The 16,882-nt window shown below is 51.2% G+C and overlaps 7 protein-coding genes across 7 annotated transcripts; 5 read left to right on the top strand and 2 right to left on the bottom strand.

Annotated features, from left to right (window-relative positions):
• Positions 1 to 271: 271 nt before the first annotated feature.
• On the bottom strand, positions 272 to 2,640 carry LAESUDRAFT_727112 (glycosyltransferase family 49 protein). Its single transcript, XM_040909164.1, has 7 exons — positions 1,977 to 2,640; positions 1,234 to 1,751; positions 985 to 1,175; positions 787 to 934; positions 669 to 721; positions 512 to 617; positions 272 to 449 (listed from the first exon to the last, which is right to left on the bottom strand). Exons 1-7 carry the CDS (start codon positions 2,494 to 2,496, stop codon positions 429 to 431), a joined length of 1,557 nt encoding a protein of 518 aa, XP_040763206.1. The 5' UTR covers positions 2,497 to 2,640; the 3' UTR covers positions 272 to 428.
• A 1,573-nt stretch (positions 2,641 to 4,213) lies between these two features.
• On the top strand, positions 4,214 to 5,241 carry LAESUDRAFT_633945 (uncharacterized protein; the record flags this gene model as incomplete). Its single annotated transcript, XM_040903431.1, has 2 exons — positions 4,214 to 4,327; positions 4,381 to 5,241. Coding segments are annotated over 2 exons (975 nt in total), but the record flags the coding sequence as incomplete, so codon positions are not given.
• Positions 5,242 to 5,786: 545 nt separating this feature from the next.
• LAESUDRAFT_714977 (uncharacterized protein) lies at positions 5,787 to 6,360 on the top strand (the record flags this gene model as incomplete). The annotated part of the gene is made up of 2 exons (XM_040907102.1): positions 5,787 to 5,803; positions 5,868 to 6,360. The coding sequence occupies 2 exons, from the start codon at positions 5,787 to 5,789 to the stop codon at positions 6,358 to 6,360; spliced, it is 510 nt and encodes a 169-aa protein (XP_040763204.1).
• A 758-nt stretch (positions 6,361 to 7,118) lies between these two features.
• On the top strand, positions 7,119 to 9,195 carry LAESUDRAFT_681482 (uncharacterized protein). Its single transcript, XM_040905765.1, has 3 exons — positions 7,119 to 7,418; positions 7,471 to 7,967; positions 8,017 to 9,195. The coding sequence occupies exons 1-3, from the start codon at positions 7,274 to 7,276 to the stop codon at positions 8,908 to 8,910; spliced, it is 1,536 nt and encodes a 511-aa protein (XP_040763203.1). The 5' UTR covers positions 7,119 to 7,273; the 3' UTR covers positions 8,911 to 9,195.
• Positions 9,196 to 10,134: 939 nt separating this feature from the next.
• On the top strand, positions 10,135 to 10,924 carry LAESUDRAFT_813562 (uncharacterized protein). Its single transcript, XM_040914499.1, has 3 exons — positions 10,135 to 10,355; positions 10,412 to 10,442; positions 10,494 to 10,924. The coding sequence occupies exons 1-3, from the start codon at positions 10,150 to 10,152 to the stop codon at positions 10,632 to 10,634; spliced, it is 378 nt and encodes a 125-aa protein (XP_040763202.1). The 5' UTR covers positions 10,135 to 10,149; the 3' UTR covers positions 10,635 to 10,924.
• A 795-nt stretch (positions 10,925 to 11,719) lies between these two features.
• Positions 11,720 to 13,465, bottom strand: LAESUDRAFT_727110 (NAD(P)-binding protein). The gene is made up of 5 exons (XM_040909163.1): positions 13,217 to 13,465; positions 13,102 to 13,166; positions 12,336 to 13,043; positions 12,069 to 12,279; positions 11,720 to 12,009 (listed from the first exon to the last, which is right to left on the bottom strand). Exons 1-5 carry the CDS (start codon positions 13,404 to 13,406, stop codon positions 11,999 to 12,001), a joined length of 1,185 nt encoding a protein of 394 aa, XP_040763201.1. The 5' UTR covers positions 13,407 to 13,465; the 3' UTR covers positions 11,720 to 11,998.
• Positions 13,466 to 14,120: 655 nt separating this feature from the next.
• LAESUDRAFT_743970 (carboxypeptidase S) lies at positions 14,121 to 16,823 on the top strand. The gene is made up of 12 exons (XM_040911285.1): positions 14,121 to 14,521; positions 14,584 to 14,682; positions 14,740 to 14,843; positions 14,897 to 14,965; positions 15,028 to 15,085; positions 15,135 to 15,228; positions 15,283 to 15,358; positions 15,412 to 15,536; positions 15,590 to 15,918; positions 15,991 to 16,295; positions 16,358 to 16,465; positions 16,530 to 16,823. Exons 1-12 carry the CDS (start codon positions 14,154 to 14,156, stop codon positions 16,610 to 16,612), a joined length of 1,818 nt encoding a protein of 605 aa, XP_040763200.1. The 5' UTR covers positions 14,121 to 14,153; the 3' UTR covers positions 16,613 to 16,823.
• The last annotated feature ends 59 nt before the right edge of the window (positions 16,824 to 16,882 follow it).

The raw sequence follows: 16,882 nt of genomic DNA, 5'->3' as shown, positions 1-16,882 counted from the left end.
CTTCTTTAGGTAGTACCGCTTCGAGCGATTTAAAGTAAGAGATCAGCAAGCGCTGACGCTGTCAATTACTCCAACGAAAAGCACTGTAGCAGCACAACCGATGGTCGATACGATAGCAAGAATGTTTTGGGAATATTGTAAGCCGAGTCGAAGGCCACGACAGCGACGATGAAAGCAAAGGGCTGCAGACTTGGCAAGGCTACTCAAGTAGTTTAAGGTTCAGATTCCATCTCCGCCACTTCCGCTACATGTGGCTGGCTGATCAGTTGCTGCCGGTGAACCAACAAATACATGCATTGAAGCCTTGAAGGCATTTCAATGAATACAAAGCTCGCATCAATCACATACATGGACGATACCAACAACACGACTTGGTTAAAAACCTACAAACGATGACACATGAAGACACGGACAAATTGAAATCTGGTTCACGTTCGCCGATCCAGGAGCTATGGCGCATCGCGACAATTCGCGTCAGTATCCCATATCACCATGATGGAACAGGACTCGCCTGCCCAGCGATCCGCGCGACGCTCTTGATCTTCTTGCACTCCTCCTGGACATTATATCCTCGTGGAGTATGCAATGTGCCCTCACGGGCATAGCGCTCGATGTACCTGCATGCCATTTAGCCATGTGCGACTAAGTCGTGATGTAACCATGCTCACCGCAAACACGCCTCCTCCTTGAAGTCGGCGTATAGCCTTCGGTTGTATTTTCTCTGACCAATCACCCGGAGGAGTCAGCATCACCTAGTCGTGCAAAGAGCTCGTGGTAATCACGCACCTCTTCTCTTCGCGCCTCTTCCTCATACGTATGACTCTGATGAATCAAAAAGTGATCCGCGAGGACGTAGAACGACACTCCGCTCAGGTACATCTCGAACAAGCACGCCGCCTTATTCGCCCCATACCCCGTGAAACGCTCGTCGCACCTAAACCTCCTCAGCATTTATGAAACCACGGAAACCCAGGAGGTACTCACCAGCTCACACGTTTGCTTACGATAACATATGGCTCGTACGCGCTCTGATACTGACTCGCACGGTAGACCGCCCCGCTCCCCGGCGCGATCGCGTCGTACCGCGGATAGTCCGTGCTGTTGTGTCCCGGTGCCCAGGACGCGTGAAATGCGGTGATGACCGGCGGGGATGCCCGTGTGAGCTTCAAGAGGCTCTGCAAGTCGTCCCGCACGTCAAGGCACGAGTCTATCATGAGGAGGCGGAGCGCTTACCTCCTTATCCGCCGGAAAGCTCCGCTGGTCCACACCATCGTCCAGGTTCACATATTCAAACGCCGGGACGACAAGTGCTGCGTTGCCGTCACGCAGACGCTGCACGAGCTCCCCGCTTGCGAGGTCCATCGTTATGCCCTCATCCTGCGCAGTGGACACGTTCGCTACACCGGCACGCACGATCGCATCTCGCACGGCACCTCTCCAGTCCGTGCACACCGCAAAGTCCACGTCGAGAATCATCACGAACTCCGTGCGCGCGAACAGCCGCGCGACGTTCCGCCATACGTTGAACTGCCGCCCACCCTCACCTTCGCCTTCGTTCTCTGTGCGACCGCGCGCGGCTGCAGCGAAGGGAGAGAGCGCGAGGTGCACGTCAACATACTGAGCAAAGAGCGGCGAGGAGGTGTAGAGCGTGTGCAGGTGCTGGAGAGCGGTGACGGATGGATGCGAGGCGGGCAACGTGGACAAAGAGGCGTGTGCAGGGAAGGGTATATGGATCGTCACGGAGATAGGCCCTAGAGATGCGCATATAGGCGGTGAAATCGCGTTGGTGAGTATCAGCCGTAGACGCGATGCATATAGCCACTAGCTTTGCATGGCCAGCAATCCATAGCCGCACTGCACATGAATATCTAGTAAAATGGCATACTCCAGCTCAATCGTGCCTGACGACGCGCATATATACAGCAAAATGATACAATTCCGCTTCTCCGTCACAAGATATGCGTGTGCCTACTCACCTTGGTACCTTTCCACCAGCTGCCTGAACACCCTGAACCGGTTCGCAGTGACAAGCGTCGTGATCGTCACATCGCCATCGTCCACTTTCCCGTTCGCCCGGTAGTAGAACGGGATGATGCGCGTCGGGTGCAGCGCGCCCGAAAACGCCTTGGCGAGTAGCGTCTCCTCGCGCACCGCGACCGACGAAGCAAGACCGAGACGTTGTACAAGTGCAGACGTGAAAAAGCGAAAGTTGGAGGAGGAGGGTGAAAGCGATGCAGGCCATAGCGCGTCGGAGATGTCAATTGGGAGCGGGACAGTGTTGAGGTCTTGAGAAGCTGGTAGACCGGATGATTTGGCAAATGGACTGGTAGGCGCTGTGTGCCGAGCCCAGGAGGTGGGAAACCGAGAAATATTAGGGGCTGAGAGCGGAGAATAAGGACTTGACAATATGCAACGAGTGGTGTAGAGCGCAGCGAGTCCGACGTAGACGAGCAGACAGAGCTGGATGGACTTCGCAATGAGGAAGTACAGAGGCATTTTGGACGAAGGAAGAACAGAGTATTGGATGATGATGGAAGGCAAAGGGCGAGAGTAGAGGACAACGGTAGACTCTGGTGGTGGAAGCAAGCCGAGACACAAGTTCACCGGAATCATCGATCGAGTACATCTTCCCCTCACACTGCAGGCATGAAGGCATTTATTCCCGCTGCAAATGCACTGAAAATGTGTTCTAAAGTGTGACCTATGCAACACTATGCCCTAATTAGGCAAATGTATTCCCAAAAAGGCAGTCAATTACAATTTCGTGTCATTAAGTAACGGTCGCAAATGCTTTCATGTCTGCATAGGCAACCAGAAAACGCAAATACCTGCAAATATGTACAAATACGTCAAACGGATGTTCAATTCAAAGTCGCACCTCGACTCGAGGCCCACTATCACTATCCACTCGCTGTTCGTTATGACGACAACTTTGAATATACCTGTTGCCATTGTTGACTTCTTCAGAGATGGCAGTGACCCATTCCTCCACCCAAATGTCCTTCGGGTATCCATCAATCCTGAAGAGGCAACCATTGACGATATTGTTGACGAGGTCGCTAAAGACCAGAAAGTTTCAACTTCATATGTCACCTTATATAAGGTTTGTCAACACCAACATATTTCCACCTGTTGCATGCAATTAATGCCTGCGATAGCCCAAAGAATCACTTACACATTCCCGTGGGAGCTGGCAAACTCTCGAAGAGCTCCTTCATAACAATAATCACAATCTCGAGGTTTTCTGCGAGAATATATCATTCGATGGTGAAGAACGCTATTCGTCCATTGTCGCTCTTCAAGCCTTGTCGATGCCGCGTAGTGCCAAGCTCCCCCTTCTTGTGGCGCGGATCGACAAAGAGGCAGAGAATCAGACGTCGAAGAGAAAGAGGAAGGATCTGGTTGATGATGCAGAAATGGATGAGGGCCGTGATGAGGTATCACCATTGACCAAGCGTACGTCACATTGAACTGTCGTTCTCACCAAACACCCTGATGTCATCGTGCAGGTTTCAAGAAAACGATCAGCACAGGATTACCTAGCCCGTCCGTTGCTGCAGTGCAAACCACTGCCGAAATCGAGGAGGCTAGAGATTTTCCTACGGAGCTTCCTGCAATACAGCGTAAGCTCGCTGCATCATCGTCCAACTGACGGAGTTCTAATCTGATTTCAGGTCGCAATGAATACCTTTCGACTGTCGAAAAACTCGGGAGCGTCTCCGTTAATAGTCCCGCAGACATTGCGAAGATGCACAAACTCTTATTCGACGGCCGGGCTTTGAAAGATGACGGTCAATATGGCCTGCCTGTGGCGCTCTATCATCCGGCCTTGGCTGCTTTGCAACATCAATTCGAGACGCTTGATTTGCAAATCAAGCAGGCTCGGATGCCGAAAGTCAATGAAGGAGAATTACCTGATGGATTCGTCCGACTCGACAGCGAATTATTCAACGCATCCGCGAGGTATTTCACCAAATCGCGCGTCTTTTATCAGAAGGAATGGGATCGGTGGGCATCCGCAGTGAGACCATTTTGTGAATGTATTTTTGGATTGGACGACCTTGAGGAGCAGAAGGTCAACGAGGATGCAGAGGAATCGGAGACAGAGAAAGGAAGTTCGAGCAAGAAGAACAAAGGTGAGAATGATAGCAAGAACAAGGGAAAGATTTCGAGGGGCACGAAATTAGCGGATGCTGTCTGGAAGTACTATCTCGTCCTGGAGCTTAAGAATGAATATGGGGTGGGCGGCAATCCGACCCTTCAGGGCACTTACTGGTATGCGAAAAGCTTATTCGGCCTCAAGGTCCGCAGGTATTCTTCTCTGTGGGTTTCTTGCTCGCTGACGTAGCGGTCGAATAGGAGAAATTCAAAAACACCAAGTTCCCCTATATTATTCTCGGCATCGCGGGCACCGTGCTCGAAGTTTCCATAGCGGTATGCCTGGAGAAGATCCTTGTGGACAAAATCCTTCATTTCGAGATTCACGATGGTGACGACGACGACGAGACGATCACCAAGCTGGCCTTGATTGTTTCGGCACTGAAAGGCTGTGCGCGCGAGCTTGGGATCGAATTTCACCGTCTCGAGAAAGCGACCGCTGGCGACGGCCCACCTGAAAACGAGACGTGGCACTTACCTCGTCCATCCGTCGTTCCTTCCCCGAACTTTCCGATGCCGGCGTTGAAGTTCAAATCGAAGCTAAGCCGAGAGAACAGGGCAATTGTATTGGAACGAGATGAACCGAACATGCGTCCGCTCTTCCTTGCCGACTACACGCACGAAGGATCATCATCAGCGGTGGAGACGGTGGTCAAGTTTCCAGTCACGTACAACAAGGATGCGCATAGGATGCTGGCGGACAAAAACTACGCGCCGAAGCTATACACCGGCGTACCCGTGATCGGTGGACGAGAAATGGTCGTCATGGAGCGCGTGTATGGAAAGCGAATGTGCGACTATCCCCGAAACAGCCTTCCAAACAGCGTATTCGAGGACATCAAAGGAGCTTTAGAGATCTTGCATGATCTCAAGCTCGTGTTCGGTGATCTCCGCGATACAAATATTATGATTGTTGAAGGCGACGGCGAAGGCAAGACTAAAGTCAGGGCAACGCTCATTGACTTCGATTGGGTCGGTGAAGACGGGAGAGCCTCCTATCCAGCTCTGATAAACATGAAACTCGTTGGCACGGAGTATGACTCCGACGTCCGTGCGCGGGGGCTCATGCGAAAGCAGCACGACAAGTCGGCTCTCGATTTCCTCCGTAAGAAGTACCGTGTTAAAGGGATGGAGGAGGGCGAGAAAGCACCGGAATAAGTACGTTTCATGTCTGCTTAGCCTGGTTGCCACAATTCTGTCTTTTCTACCATCATACTTTACTCCCCATCTCGTTCGATAGCAATTCGCATGACGTGAACAGTACATAAACACATGCAACTTTTCCACCTCATCAGCTCTGGCTTATTGCCTCCAGGAAGTCCAAGTTGGCTAATGTCCGGCACGACGATGAATGTGTCTGTGAACACAAATTTGTCACCTGCCTTTGCTGATCTGCCCACAATCTGGCAGGTCTCCCGCCGCCTGACTTTCTGCTCCAGTATGCACGTCCTTCTTTCCCTATATTGCGCACATGAGCTGACCTGCGAAAAGGTGCGTCAAAACATCAATCGCCTCACTACTGCCTACGAACCGTCCCAGCCTTCCCAACTTGTTCATCATCGCCCACAAACTAAGCGCCCGTTTTGGACGCTCTCTGACTTCCTCGACTCGCTTCCCAAGCCGTTCTCATGGCACCTAAGGCTCCGTAGGTCGTTTTTCTCCTCAATCTCAGACGTCGATCGCGCATGTTGACACTATCTTACTCGCAGCGCAGAAGCGCGGGAGGTTGCCGATGGCATGCACGCTATGAACGTTGCCGGGCTCGAGAAGTACATAAACTCCGCACAAAAAGCGCTTGATAACGAGGCAGTGCAGCGCAAACGGTCAAACGCCATACCGAGGAGATTGAGTATTTGCACGACGTGCTCGCTGTCAGACCCGACGGACGAAGAGAAAATAGATCTCCTCGCTTTGAAAGTTTGTGCCTCGCAAACCGTGCGGCGGGATACCTGCTCGAATGATAGACAAGAGCTCAGGAAGGCATTGTTTGACGGGCAGGAAGCTGGCGAACTCGACCCAAGCTACGGCAAAGCGCTGCAGGTACTTCCGCCAGCGAAAGCCCATCAGATCCTCGGAGACCTTGTCGAAGGCTATAGATGTCTTAACTATGGCGTTACGCCAACAAGGCCTTGCCAGGGGCAAAGCCTCAATGACGCACTCTTTGGTGCATACGGCGGGTTCCCGGAAGCGATGAGGTGTTAAATATTACCTGTTCATCCCAATGTACATCTCATGGTGGCGCCTGGCAGCCGAAAGACTTGCGTGCCTTTTGTCGGCATGTGTCGTCAATAAGGACAGAGGCCGACGTTCGAGGGACCTCGTTGATAACGACTCCACCTCAAATTTATGGCCAGGTGTTTAAACGAGTAGTGCTGTTTAAAGGACCGGTTGTATACTGTACCATGGCTCGTCACACCGCAGACATGAAAGCATTTGTTCTTGTTATTAAATGACACTAAATTGTAATTGATTGCCTTTTTGGGAAATGAAGTTGCCTGATTGAAGCATAGCATTGCATAGGTCACACTCTAGAACACATTTTCAGAGCATTTGCAATGGGAACAAATGCCTTCATGTCTGCGGTGTCACCTTCTGTCGCAAGGTGTGCCGCCGGCGATAGCCGGCGCTTCTCGTAGCGGCAACCAGAAAATGCAAATACCTGCAAATATGTATCAATTCAACGCTCGACTCGATGCCCTTATCACCATCCACTCGCTGTTCGTTATGACGACAACTTTGAATATACCTGTTGCCATTGTTGACTTCTTCAGAGATGGCAGTGACCCATTCCTCCACCCAAATGTCCTTCGGGTATCCATCAATCCTGAAGAGGCAACCATTGACGATATTGTTGACGAGGTCGCTAAAGACCAGAAAGTTTCAACTTCATATGTCACCTTATATAAGGTTTGTCAACACCAACATATTTCCACCTGTTGCATGCAATTAATGCCTGCGATAGCCCAAAGAATCACTTACACATTCCCGTGGGAGCTGGCAAACTCTCGAAGAGCTCCTTCATAACAATAATCACAATCTCGAGGTTTTCTGCGAGAATATATCATTCGATGGTGAAGAACGCTATTCGTCCATTGTCGCTCTTCAAGCCTTGTCGATGCCGCGTAGTGCCAAGCTCCCCCTTCTTGTGGCGCGGATCGACAAAGAGGCAGAGAATCAGACGTCGAAGAGAAAGAGGAAGGATCTGGTTGATGATGCAGAAATGGATGAGGGCCGTGATGAGGTATCACCATTGACCAAGCGTACGTCACATTGAACTGTCGTTCTCACCAAACACTCGATGTCATCGTGCAGGTTTCAAGAAAACGATCAACACAGAATTCCCTAGCCCGTCCGTTGCTGCGGAAGCGCAGAATTATTACGATTTCCAGAATGGAGATACTCCTTTTCTTGATGGCCGGTGTGCTTCCGAGCAGCCACTTGTCCCGGCACCGATCGTGATATATGATCCTATCTTCCCTACCTTCATTGCGGACCTCAGTGGCTCGGAGCCAGTGGACGATGACATGATGCGTCGAACGCAGGAGTTTATGGTGTTGGTGTCGGAGATACACGTCGCGGAGAGAGCGCACTATGCCTCCCACTGCGAAGCGCTCAAAGGGATTCTTCAAAGCGCCGTCGAGAGCATTGCCCCTCTCAGTGGGTCAGCATCCGACCACATCATCCCGTACGTCCGAGAAACAGAGACAGCTGCACTCGCTATAGTAGAGGAGAAGGCCGGATTAGGGAAAAGCGGAGATGCTGTCGTTCAGGCTGAATTCTCTTATCGTCTGTACTGGAAGGAACGCAAAGTGCGTGTTGTGCTCCGTCTATGACTCCTCCGTCTCACAATTTTTGCAGCATTTCGCCGATGGCAGTTTTTTACCAACGTTTCTCATCAGTTTGATGGGACCCTATCTGTCCTTCAGCGCCGCCATTTGGACCACTGATATAATTGTGCAGCCTCTCGCCTCGGGGCTTCTCTGGCTTGGTTCCCCTCCATTGATTAGTGACTTCGAGGTCAAACGGATCGCGCGTATGTTTATTGCACTGAGGAAAGGCTTGGAGTCTCTTCGCCACCGATACCAACAACTTCTTTTTCCCCCTCCTGATTTGGGAAAGCGATTTTTCCCGTTGGCATCTTCCTTCCCTTACTCTGGCAAAGTGGTCCACTTCAACTATGAGAAGTATCTCAAGGCGAACGACGCATCATGCCTGGTTTTCTCTGCCACATTGGACGATACAAACAAAATAGTCGACGAGCGACAGGTGGCTGTCAAGCGACTAGTTATCAAATTCGTCGAGCAGTATGGCGAGAAGGTGCATAAACTTCTTGCAGAGAAGGGTCTTGCACCAAAGTTGTATTACTGCGGCGACATCTGGCACAACGACCCTGTGGCAAACAAGGGCTGCGGCCCACGCAAGATGGTCGTGATGGAGTACATAGAGGGTGAACGTGCCACGTTCGCTGACTGTGTCAAACATAAGGAGAGGCTGTCCGAGGCGGTCGACCTCCTCCATCACCAGAAGATGGTCCACGGGGATATTCGATTGCCGAATATCCTGATCTCCGGCTATCCCGATGCACCGCTCAAGCTTCTCGACTTTGACTGGGCTGGCGTTCAGGGAGAAGCGAGATACCCGGGTAGATTATCCACGATCATTCCTCGGGATTGGGATTCGGTGAAAGACTATGGGCTGATTGAATACCGCCATGATAAGTTCATGTTGGAACATCTTCTCGGCCACTCGTAGATGTGAATTCAGCACCATCATTGCCGGATGGGTGTTCATCATTGCTGGATGGATGTTGTCTGTACTGCATTTGTTTTGGAGCTTCGTGTCACTGTTGATTAGCGCCTGATGGGTGCCATCATGTTGTAGATGCATGCAGCTGAAATACCTTCTACATCGTTTCGCTTTCGCCATTTCTGCATAGATTGTAACAGGGAATGCTTGAGACTCTGACAAGAAGGCTCGAGAGAAGCAGTCCTTCGGCGTGGTTCTAGACATGAGGGGAGAATACATTAGTGTCCAAACATCTGTGATATGTGATTCGACAACATCCTGGATGTCATGCGAGCGATATATGACTCTATAAGGAACGTCTGTCTTCCTGTACGAAGGCTGATTTATGAGCCTAATATGACTCCCGGTCTGAATGCTTTGAATCACTGTCCGTTCACTGCTTGTGGGCTTGAATGATGGTGTATCACCTCTCCCATTGGACAGGCTGGGCATAGTCCGCTGCGGTTGCACTGGGTATGTCGGAAAGCATGATGATTGGCTGATACGGCATCGTTTCCGAGGAGATCACACACACTGCGGTGATGGTAGTAACCGCTCTGCGGACAGTTATGTGCACACGCACACTGCGAATGGCTGCAATGAGTCTTGAGCTCCTGTTCGTCCTACAACACGAGAGACGGCAGACGTTTCATCACTCTTTCATGCTTTCAAACTGATACCTGCGCAGGCGCATTCTTTGATCGCTTACGGTCAGATTTTTCATGTTCACAGCGCGAGCAGGCCTTCACTCTCTTCTTTTCCTTCTTTTTTTGTCTCTGGTCTCTTCTTTTCCCGTACGACGTCCGAGGAACTGGACTGCAAGACATGTTGAGGGCGCTCGAATAAGAAAGAGGCATCACTCTTCCCTTGCAGGCGAGGAAAGTGGTCAAACGTGCATATGTCGAGGATCTGCTCCCGGAGAAATAGGATTGGGAGACTGCCAAGACATGTGAGTGGATGCATCACGTCATTCTCAGACACTCCCGCGAACTCGAACTTTTGTAAAGGGTTTATACTGTCTCTGTCCAAATTGGAGACACGACAACCACATTGAACCTCGGTATGTTTTCCATCTGTCAAACTGAGCAGCAGCTCTGATTCCTTATCTCAACAGACACAGGATCGAGTGATCTGTGAGTTATGTCCACCGGCTGTGATACGACCGTGTGTCAGGAATCAATCTCTGTTGCCTATTCAACTTCTGGGATGACCTCTACTGAGGCAAGCGTGGACTTGACGTATGGAGACTCGACCACAGGAACTTATGCTTCAGATCCCATCGGCCTGGACACTGTCACACTGGCCGGACTTTCGACGGACGACCAAATGTTTGCTGCGGTGGACAGCACAGATAATTCTGCTGTCTTGAATGGTGGTGCCGGGATCATAGGTGTAGGGTTCCCGAGCGAGAGGTAAGTATCACTCAGTTGAAGTTCGATGTAGAGATTAACGCGCTTCTCGTGCGCAGCTTCATCGAGACGCAGCTGACAAACGAGCAGGTCAGATAAATTGCCAAAATCAGTTGTATAATGCTCTAACATCCTTCACAGTTCAACAATCCAACAACAACGGATGGCTTTGTCCCCCATATCAGCACATACGGACCTATAGTCTCCGAACTCGTTGCTGCCGGCGAAATCGACCAGCCATTGTTTGCCCTAAGCAATCACGTTTCCTCGCGTGCGCTATAGCTGAGTATCTTAGACAAATTACTTTGCAACGAGACACGGTAGATGTTAGTGGGAAAGGCCAGCTTACCATCGGCGAGCTGCCTGGTGGAGTAGAAATTTGGGGTAGATATTGAGGACCAGGTTGAGCTGCCCTCCGTCGCTGCAGTCAGTTTTGCGGAAGCTTAACATTTACACTGCATCTCGTTCCCTGAAATGTCAGTGCAGTGAAGAGGTCGCATGTGCATCGGACGTTCTCTCTGGGTGTGCTCTTTCTTACGTGGCTTATATCCGTATTAATCATCCTTTTCATCCCGACTCGTCGAGGACTTCCTAATTCTAAATTGTTCATGTTCATTCACATTACTTCATTATTTCAAGATACATTGGTGGCAGAACAAACACGTATTCTGAAGAGATCATGCGATCTGGTGCCACGCTGAAGGCTAGCAATAGCGTGAACCTGTACGACTGACCAAGGCCCAAAATGCTGTTGGCACGACTGCGCTCTGAAGGGCGGGTGTGCACTCTTTATTGACCCATTCAAGTCGTTCTATACAATGATGCTCGTGACCAGGCAGATCAGCAAGCCAGAAGCAGCCAAAAAGAGCACCATCAGTAGAAATGAGGCGCCTTTGAGGTGCAAAAACACAAGTCATGAAGGGAATTCCATGCTGTCATTGGTAAGTGATAAAATCGGGACGCGTACAGAAGGTAGCTCCAATACGGACATCCATCTCATTCCTGCAAACACAGGCCGGCATTGTCCAGGCTCCTGCTAGCATGCTGTGTCTGAATTATAAAGCCAGATCAACCTACCCCGGCGGCAGCTTGAAAACTCAACGGTGCAGAGACGTGCTTCGTCAATTTGTGACCTAACATGAGCAGCTGTATCTTCGCTTCGGTCAGTTTCATTGCGGAACTTGAGACCCCGATTAGCACGGTCTATGTAGAATATCCGCACCCAGTTTTTATACATACGGTTTGTTGGATGTGGCCGACCGATGGCATTTCTGGTGGAACACGCTCAACGGTCGGGAGGGATGAATGCCAAGCAACGGCTGAAACGCGCCGCAAGGCGGTACCTGGAAACGGAGCGGGCGACTACGGGACGGCAAAAAATCGTATAAATACGCAACTGTAGCATGGTACTTCCCAGTCGTTCGTAGCCCTGACCGGCCTCTCACTCCTCGCGCCCACGAGACGGGAAGGCAACGGCTGACTAACACCGAGGCCACATCACCATTTTCTAGACGGTCATCATCACATAATCAACATCTCGGTAGCATAATGCTGTTCTTCACAAGCACCGACATCGGCGTTGTTATCACTGATCATCCAACAGTGGCGATCCTTGGCCGGTCTCGGAACTAAAACCAATATCCTTTCTAAGCATCTGCTATGTAGCGGTTTTGAGGCTCAGGCTTAGAACCTCATATCATGCAGCGTGTGACGTACCAATGCATCCGTTAAACTCAGATACAAGATCCCTGCGTATCCCCTTTGTCAGAAAATCTCTTAAGTTCGTTAGTGCCCTTATCTCCATTTCCTTCCTCGTATCGTGCACTGCGGCAGCTAAAAGTGGAATATGTATCACATTAGGCTTGAAGAACCAACACGAATTGGCGTGTGGCTGATGCCATAAGATGTCAAGGCCGACGGCGGATAGCTGGAATATCATTCTCATGAGAATGTCGCGGGATTCATAAGTATGATGAGACTTACATGTCCGTCATCCAACGCTCTTGTCATCGCCTCTTCATCGACTAACTTCCGTTTCGCGGTGTTGAGGAGGACCGCGCCCTTCTTCAACTTCCGAATCATCGCCTCGTCCACGAGCCTCCCCGCGCGCTCCGTGAACGGCTCATGCACGCTCAAGACGTCCGCTTGGGCAAGCATGTCATCTAACCGCTCCGCTCCATAGTATTCGAACCATTCTGGCGCGCTCACCACCTTTCTCGGGCTGTGATAGAGAACACGCATCGGGAACGCATGCATGGCACGTGCAAGGGGCACGCCGACGGTTCTCGAGCATAGAATTGCGAACGTGCGTGCCGGGAGATCATGCGTGGACGAGATTAGCTCGGGGGTGTTAGAGCCGCTGGAGCATATGTCCCGCTCGGTTTTCCACAAGCGGTGAAATTCGGACGTCAAGGAAATCGCCACCAGATTTGTCAGGATACTATCATCGGACGTATTTGACAAAAATACACCCTTTTCCTTGCAGGCAGCGACGTCGACCTGGTCGTATCCGTCGCCATTGCTAGCAATCCACCTCACGCTTCGCGGCAGAGAGCCGATCAGCTCTCGATCGAATGGACCGATCGCGGAGGTAGAAATGTTTCGCCGGTAAAGGCCTGCTGTCCGTTCGAGAGGTCCGCCGGGCCGCATGCTGGATAGGAAGTCGTCACGAGTAGTGTCTGTGTCCAACCACTAAGTCATACGAGTTGAGATATCTTTGCGTTGGTCTTTGTGGAGAGATATTACATACAACAAGCTCTGCGATACCGTTGAACATGTTCAAAGCCTTCTTTTCAGCCCATACTTCCAGGTGATCTTTACGTGAACATATCAATAGGAGTGGGAAACGGCTTTAAATTGCGCACCGCAAAGCACTATCCGAGGCAGTATTGTAGCACTTCCATGTGCGCGAGCCGCATACCCCCGCGTCTGCTGCCTGAGAACGTTACAGCCGTCTTTGATGAAGTAACCAGTGTGCAGGGATCTTCGCGCACAGTTGATAAAGCTGACGGGTTGGCTCAAAGGTCGAATGACCACCGGCACCAGTGAAATCATCGTATAGCTGCTGAAGCGAAGAATCCGGGTCGTCGACTGCTCTGGTTGTTGCTTGCACGTCCTCAATGACGATGACAACAAGCAGATGAGCCCACAAACGGTTCCCACGGAGTCGGCATAGGCGCTCTCGCGAGCGCCAGGGACGATTTTAAGCTCCCAGGTGCTGAAGTGAACGCCCATGAGATGATGACTGACTTACTTGCTCATGCTTTTCACTCGCGTTAATCGACTCCAATCAATATTCCTGCACTGTACGAGAAGTCATAAAATCGCGAAAATCAATCATATTCTTGGAAATGTCATCAGACAGTGAATTATGCGGGTTCATTCGACGTTTTCGTCAGTCGATTCTTTCAACCTGGAAAATGAGAAGAAGCTATTTCAGGTTCTCCGTCCGGTCTGAAGGATCCCGGCTATAAGTCATCATATCTGAGTCAGAACAAAACTTATACGATGTAGATGTTTAATCAGCACGCCGGTGGACAACCTGGGCATAGAGTACAAAGTGCAAACGACGACAAATCGATACGAGTCGGAGATACGGTCTCCTTGGAAGCTCTCTGCAATTCTCCGTAAACTCAGTCCATTATTGTGAATAATTGAGCGAACATGACATACATATTGGCTGAATGAAAAATGATAAGCGCTGATGGAAGTAACGGCATCAAATTCCAAGTTCCCACACGTTTGGGATCCGCGACCCTGCCAAACCTCCTTGTCGCGACACAGCACGAATACTTATGCGAGATGTTCAAAGCAACCTTCACCGGTCACCATCGATCTGCGATGAAGGAGTCCATGGTTGGTCTACCCTATACGACGTCCAGCGTAGATCACGTTTACACTCGCAGCCATTCTAGCTTGGGCAATCGGGTTCTGAGGCTCATCGTGCTCTGTGCTGCCGCTTTCATATTCGTAAATTGGCACGAATGCTATAGAACACTCCAGTACATCGCTCCCAGCCTCTATGTAGAGCGAACCTCTCTCTGTCTCCAGGCTGCGCCTTTGACTCCCCGAAAGCATGCGGAACTACACGAAATGCTATCTAGTACGCTAGCTACAGATATATTCCTGCAAAGGGCTGTCGACCTGTTGGCTGGCTCTGTGCAGATACCGTAAGTCCTGTGCCACGACTAGCTCTGCACGACGATTATACCTCAATAGGGTATCTTACTAGAACTGAAGTCTACGATGTGATGGGCCCTATCGGCGAAGATTCTCGCTGGGATGTCTTCGGCAGCTTCCACGAATACTTGACCGAGCAGTATCCGAAGATGTCAGTATTCACCCGTTGATCTCGCGATGCGGATCAATATGTGACAGTTGTTCACAGTCACTCGGCGTTGCATCTGACCAAGGTCAATACATACGGATTAGTGTACATGTGGAAAGGCTCCGACGAGTCGCTCAAACCGCTCTTGTTGGCCGCACATCAAGGTAGGAACCTTGTAGCAGGGACATGAGAAGAGTGCTCATTAGTGATATGCTAGATGTCGTGCCGGTCAATCGAGATACGTACGCCGCCTGGCAACATCCCCCCTTTTCCGGTTATTTTGATGGCGAGTGCGAGAGCGTCCGAAACACTCGCGAGACCGTTTCTGATTTTGGCTGTACACCGCAGGGGAGTATGTCTGGGGACGAGGCAGCGTGGACGACAAGAACGGTCTGATCAGCGTTTTGTACGCCTCTGAGCGCTCGCGTTAAGTCATATACTGAGATGGCCATTAGGACTGCAGCGGAACTTCTGCTCGAACATGACTTCAAACCCAGACGCAGCATTGTGCTTGCATTCGGCTTTGACGAGGAAGGAAGCGGAAGACAGGTACGTCGCGCATCGTGGGGCTTACCCGAGGACGCCTGTCGCTAAAGTCCACAGGGTGCATACATGATTGGACAATACCTGCTCTGCACATACGGAGAAGACGCCTTCTCTATGCTGGTCGATGAGGGCGGTCAGCGTTCTCCAGCGTTTGAGCCGCGCCGGGTACTGAATTCCAAGTCGCAGGAGATATCGAGAAGCAATACGGCGGGATCTTCGCGCTCCCCGCCATCACCGAGAAAGGATACCTGGACGTGCTGATCGAGATCAGCGCCCCGGGTGGACACTCGAGCATCCCTCCAGCGCACACGGTCTGTGTAGCTCCCTCGTCGATCCCGTTTCGCAGCTCACGCATGACTTTCAGACGATTGGAATGCTCTCGCGGCTCCTCGTACACTACGAAAACCACGCGCCGCCCGCAAAGCTCAGCCGCTCCTCCCCGATGTATGACCACGCACAATGCCTTGCGGCGCATGCGCCGGATTTGCCTCGCTCGCTGCGAAAGTCCATCAAGAGGTCCCTGTCTTCTGATCGTGCATTGCGCCGCGTACAAGACGAGCTGTTCAAGGATCCAGAGTTCAGGGCGCCCGTGACCACTACGCAGGCTGTGGACATTATCAGCGGTGGAGTCAAGTCGAACGCGCTGCCGGAGAACGCGATGGCCGTTGTCAATCATCGGATCGCAACCGACAGGCGAGTGTTTCTAGCAAATCAAAAATTCAACATTCTTCATGCCGTGCTTACGACCTGCATTGATGCCCGCAGTTCGGTTGCCGCAGTCCAGAACCGTAGCACGGCGATCCTGAAGGCGCTCGCGGAGCACTTCAACCTGTCCTACACAGCCTTCGGCGCACCAATCAACGTACACACGCCCGCCAGCGGAAACCTATCACTCAGTGATGCCTGGAACACAGCTCTGGAGCCTGCACCGATCACTCCGAGTGGCAAGGACGCTGCTCCGTTCCAGCTGCTCGCAGGGACGATCAAGGCGACATACAACGCGCACCGGTCGCTCGATGCGGACGAGAAAGGGATCTCAGTGAGTCCCAGCATGGGATCAGGGAATACTGGTCAGTGCGACGTTGGCTGAACGACGAGGTCGAGTTTGCTGATAGCTCGATGTTCGTATCAGACACTCAGTTCTATTGGAAGTTGACACAACATATATTCCGGTACACGCACTATGATGAAAGTGGCGTCAATGTATCCATGTCTGGCGGTGCCCACACGGTGAATGAAGGTGATTGCGGTGTTGTGTGGTTCGTGTGGCGTTCTTCCTCGTGCTGACGGGTCAATCATGGCAGCGTGCAAAGCGGACAACCTGGTAGAGATGATCCGGTTCTATGTGACCTTGATTCTGAACGCGGATGAAGCTGATAATATATGAAGTGAGAAGAGGTGATTGGGGGTCGAGCAGACACCGTCAGGTACACCCAGCAGGAGAAGGGATAAGATGAATGGCCTCTGTCGTTGGTCACAGAATGATCTTCATGAATGCTCACGAAGATCCTTCGAGTACTGCAAATTGGGCATTTCAAACAGCACTTCTATCATTGAGCCTTTATAATGCATCTGTCAGTGCCCTTCACGGCTATCACAAATAAGAGTGGTATCCTGTACGCCATCCTATTAAAGCCTCGCACGCAACCTCTCGTCC

Source organism: Laetiporus sulphureus (assembly GCF_001632365.1).
Source record: "Laetiporus sulphureus 93-53 unplaced genomic scaffold LAESUscaffold_26, whole genome shotgun sequence".
Lineage (NCBI taxonomy): Eukaryota > Fungi > Basidiomycota > Agaricomycetes > Polyporales > Laetiporaceae > Laetiporus > Laetiporus sulphureus.
Note: the sequence above shows the minus strand (reverse complement) of the source record. Positions and strands in the feature narration are given on the sequence as shown.

Coding starts and splice junctions, on each gene's coding strand:
- LAESUDRAFT_727112 (XM_040909164.1), bottom strand. CDS start 2,496: ATGCCTCTGTACTTCCTCATTGCGAAGTCCATCCAGCTCTGTCTGCTC. Junction 935..984: donor GTAAGCAAACGTGTGAGCTG/GTGAGTACCTCC, acceptor GAGGAGGTTTAG/GTGCGACGAGCGTTTCACGG. Junction 618..668: donor AAGGAGGAGGCGTGTTTGCG/GTGAGCATGGTT, acceptor AATGGCATGCAG/GTACATCGAGCGCTATGCCC.
- LAESUDRAFT_681482 (XM_040905765.1), top strand. CDS start 7,274: ATGCCGCGTAGTGCCAAGCTCCCCCTTCTTGTGGCGCGGATCGACAAA. Junction 7,419..7,470: donor GGTATCACCATTGACCAAGC/GTACGTCACATT, acceptor GTCATCGTGCAG/GTTTCAAGAAAACGATCAAC. Junction 7,968..8,016: donor TGTACTGGAAGGAACGCAAA/GTGCGTGTTGTG, acceptor CAATTTTTGCAG/CATTTCGCCGATGGCAGTTT.
- LAESUDRAFT_813562 (XM_040914499.1), top strand. CDS start 10,150: ATGACCTCTACTGAGGCAAGCGTGGACTTGACGTATGGAGACTCGACC. Junction 10,356..10,411: donor GTAGGGTTCCCGAGCGAGAG/GTAAGTATCACT, acceptor TCTCGTGCGCAG/CTTCATCGAGACGCAGCTGA. Junction 10,443..10,493: donor CGCAGCTGACAAACGAGCAG/GTCAGATAAATT, acceptor CATCCTTCACAG/TTCAACAATCCAACAACAAC.
- LAESUDRAFT_727110 (XM_040909163.1), bottom strand. CDS start 13,406: ATGATTTCACTGGTGCCGGTGGTCATTCGACCTTTGAGCCAACCCGTC. Junction 13,044..13,101: donor ACGGTATCGCAGAGCTTGTT/GTATGTAATATC, acceptor CGTATGACTTAG/TGGTTGGACACAGACACTAC. Junction 12,280..12,335: donor GAGCGTTGGATGACGGACAT/GTAAGTCTCATC, acceptor ATGATATTCCAG/CTATCCGCCGTCGGCCTTGA.
- LAESUDRAFT_743970 (XM_040911285.1), top strand. CDS start 14,154: ATGTTCAAAGCAACCTTCACCGGTCACCATCGATCTGCGATGAAGGAG. Junction 15,359..15,411: donor TATGCTGGTCGATGAGGGCG/GTCAGCGTTCTC, acceptor TCCAAGTCGCAG/GAGATATCGAGAAGCAATAC. Junction 16,296..16,357: donor CATGGGATCAGGGAATACTG/GTCAGTGCGACG, acceptor TGTTCGTATCAG/ACACTCAGTTCTATTGGAAG.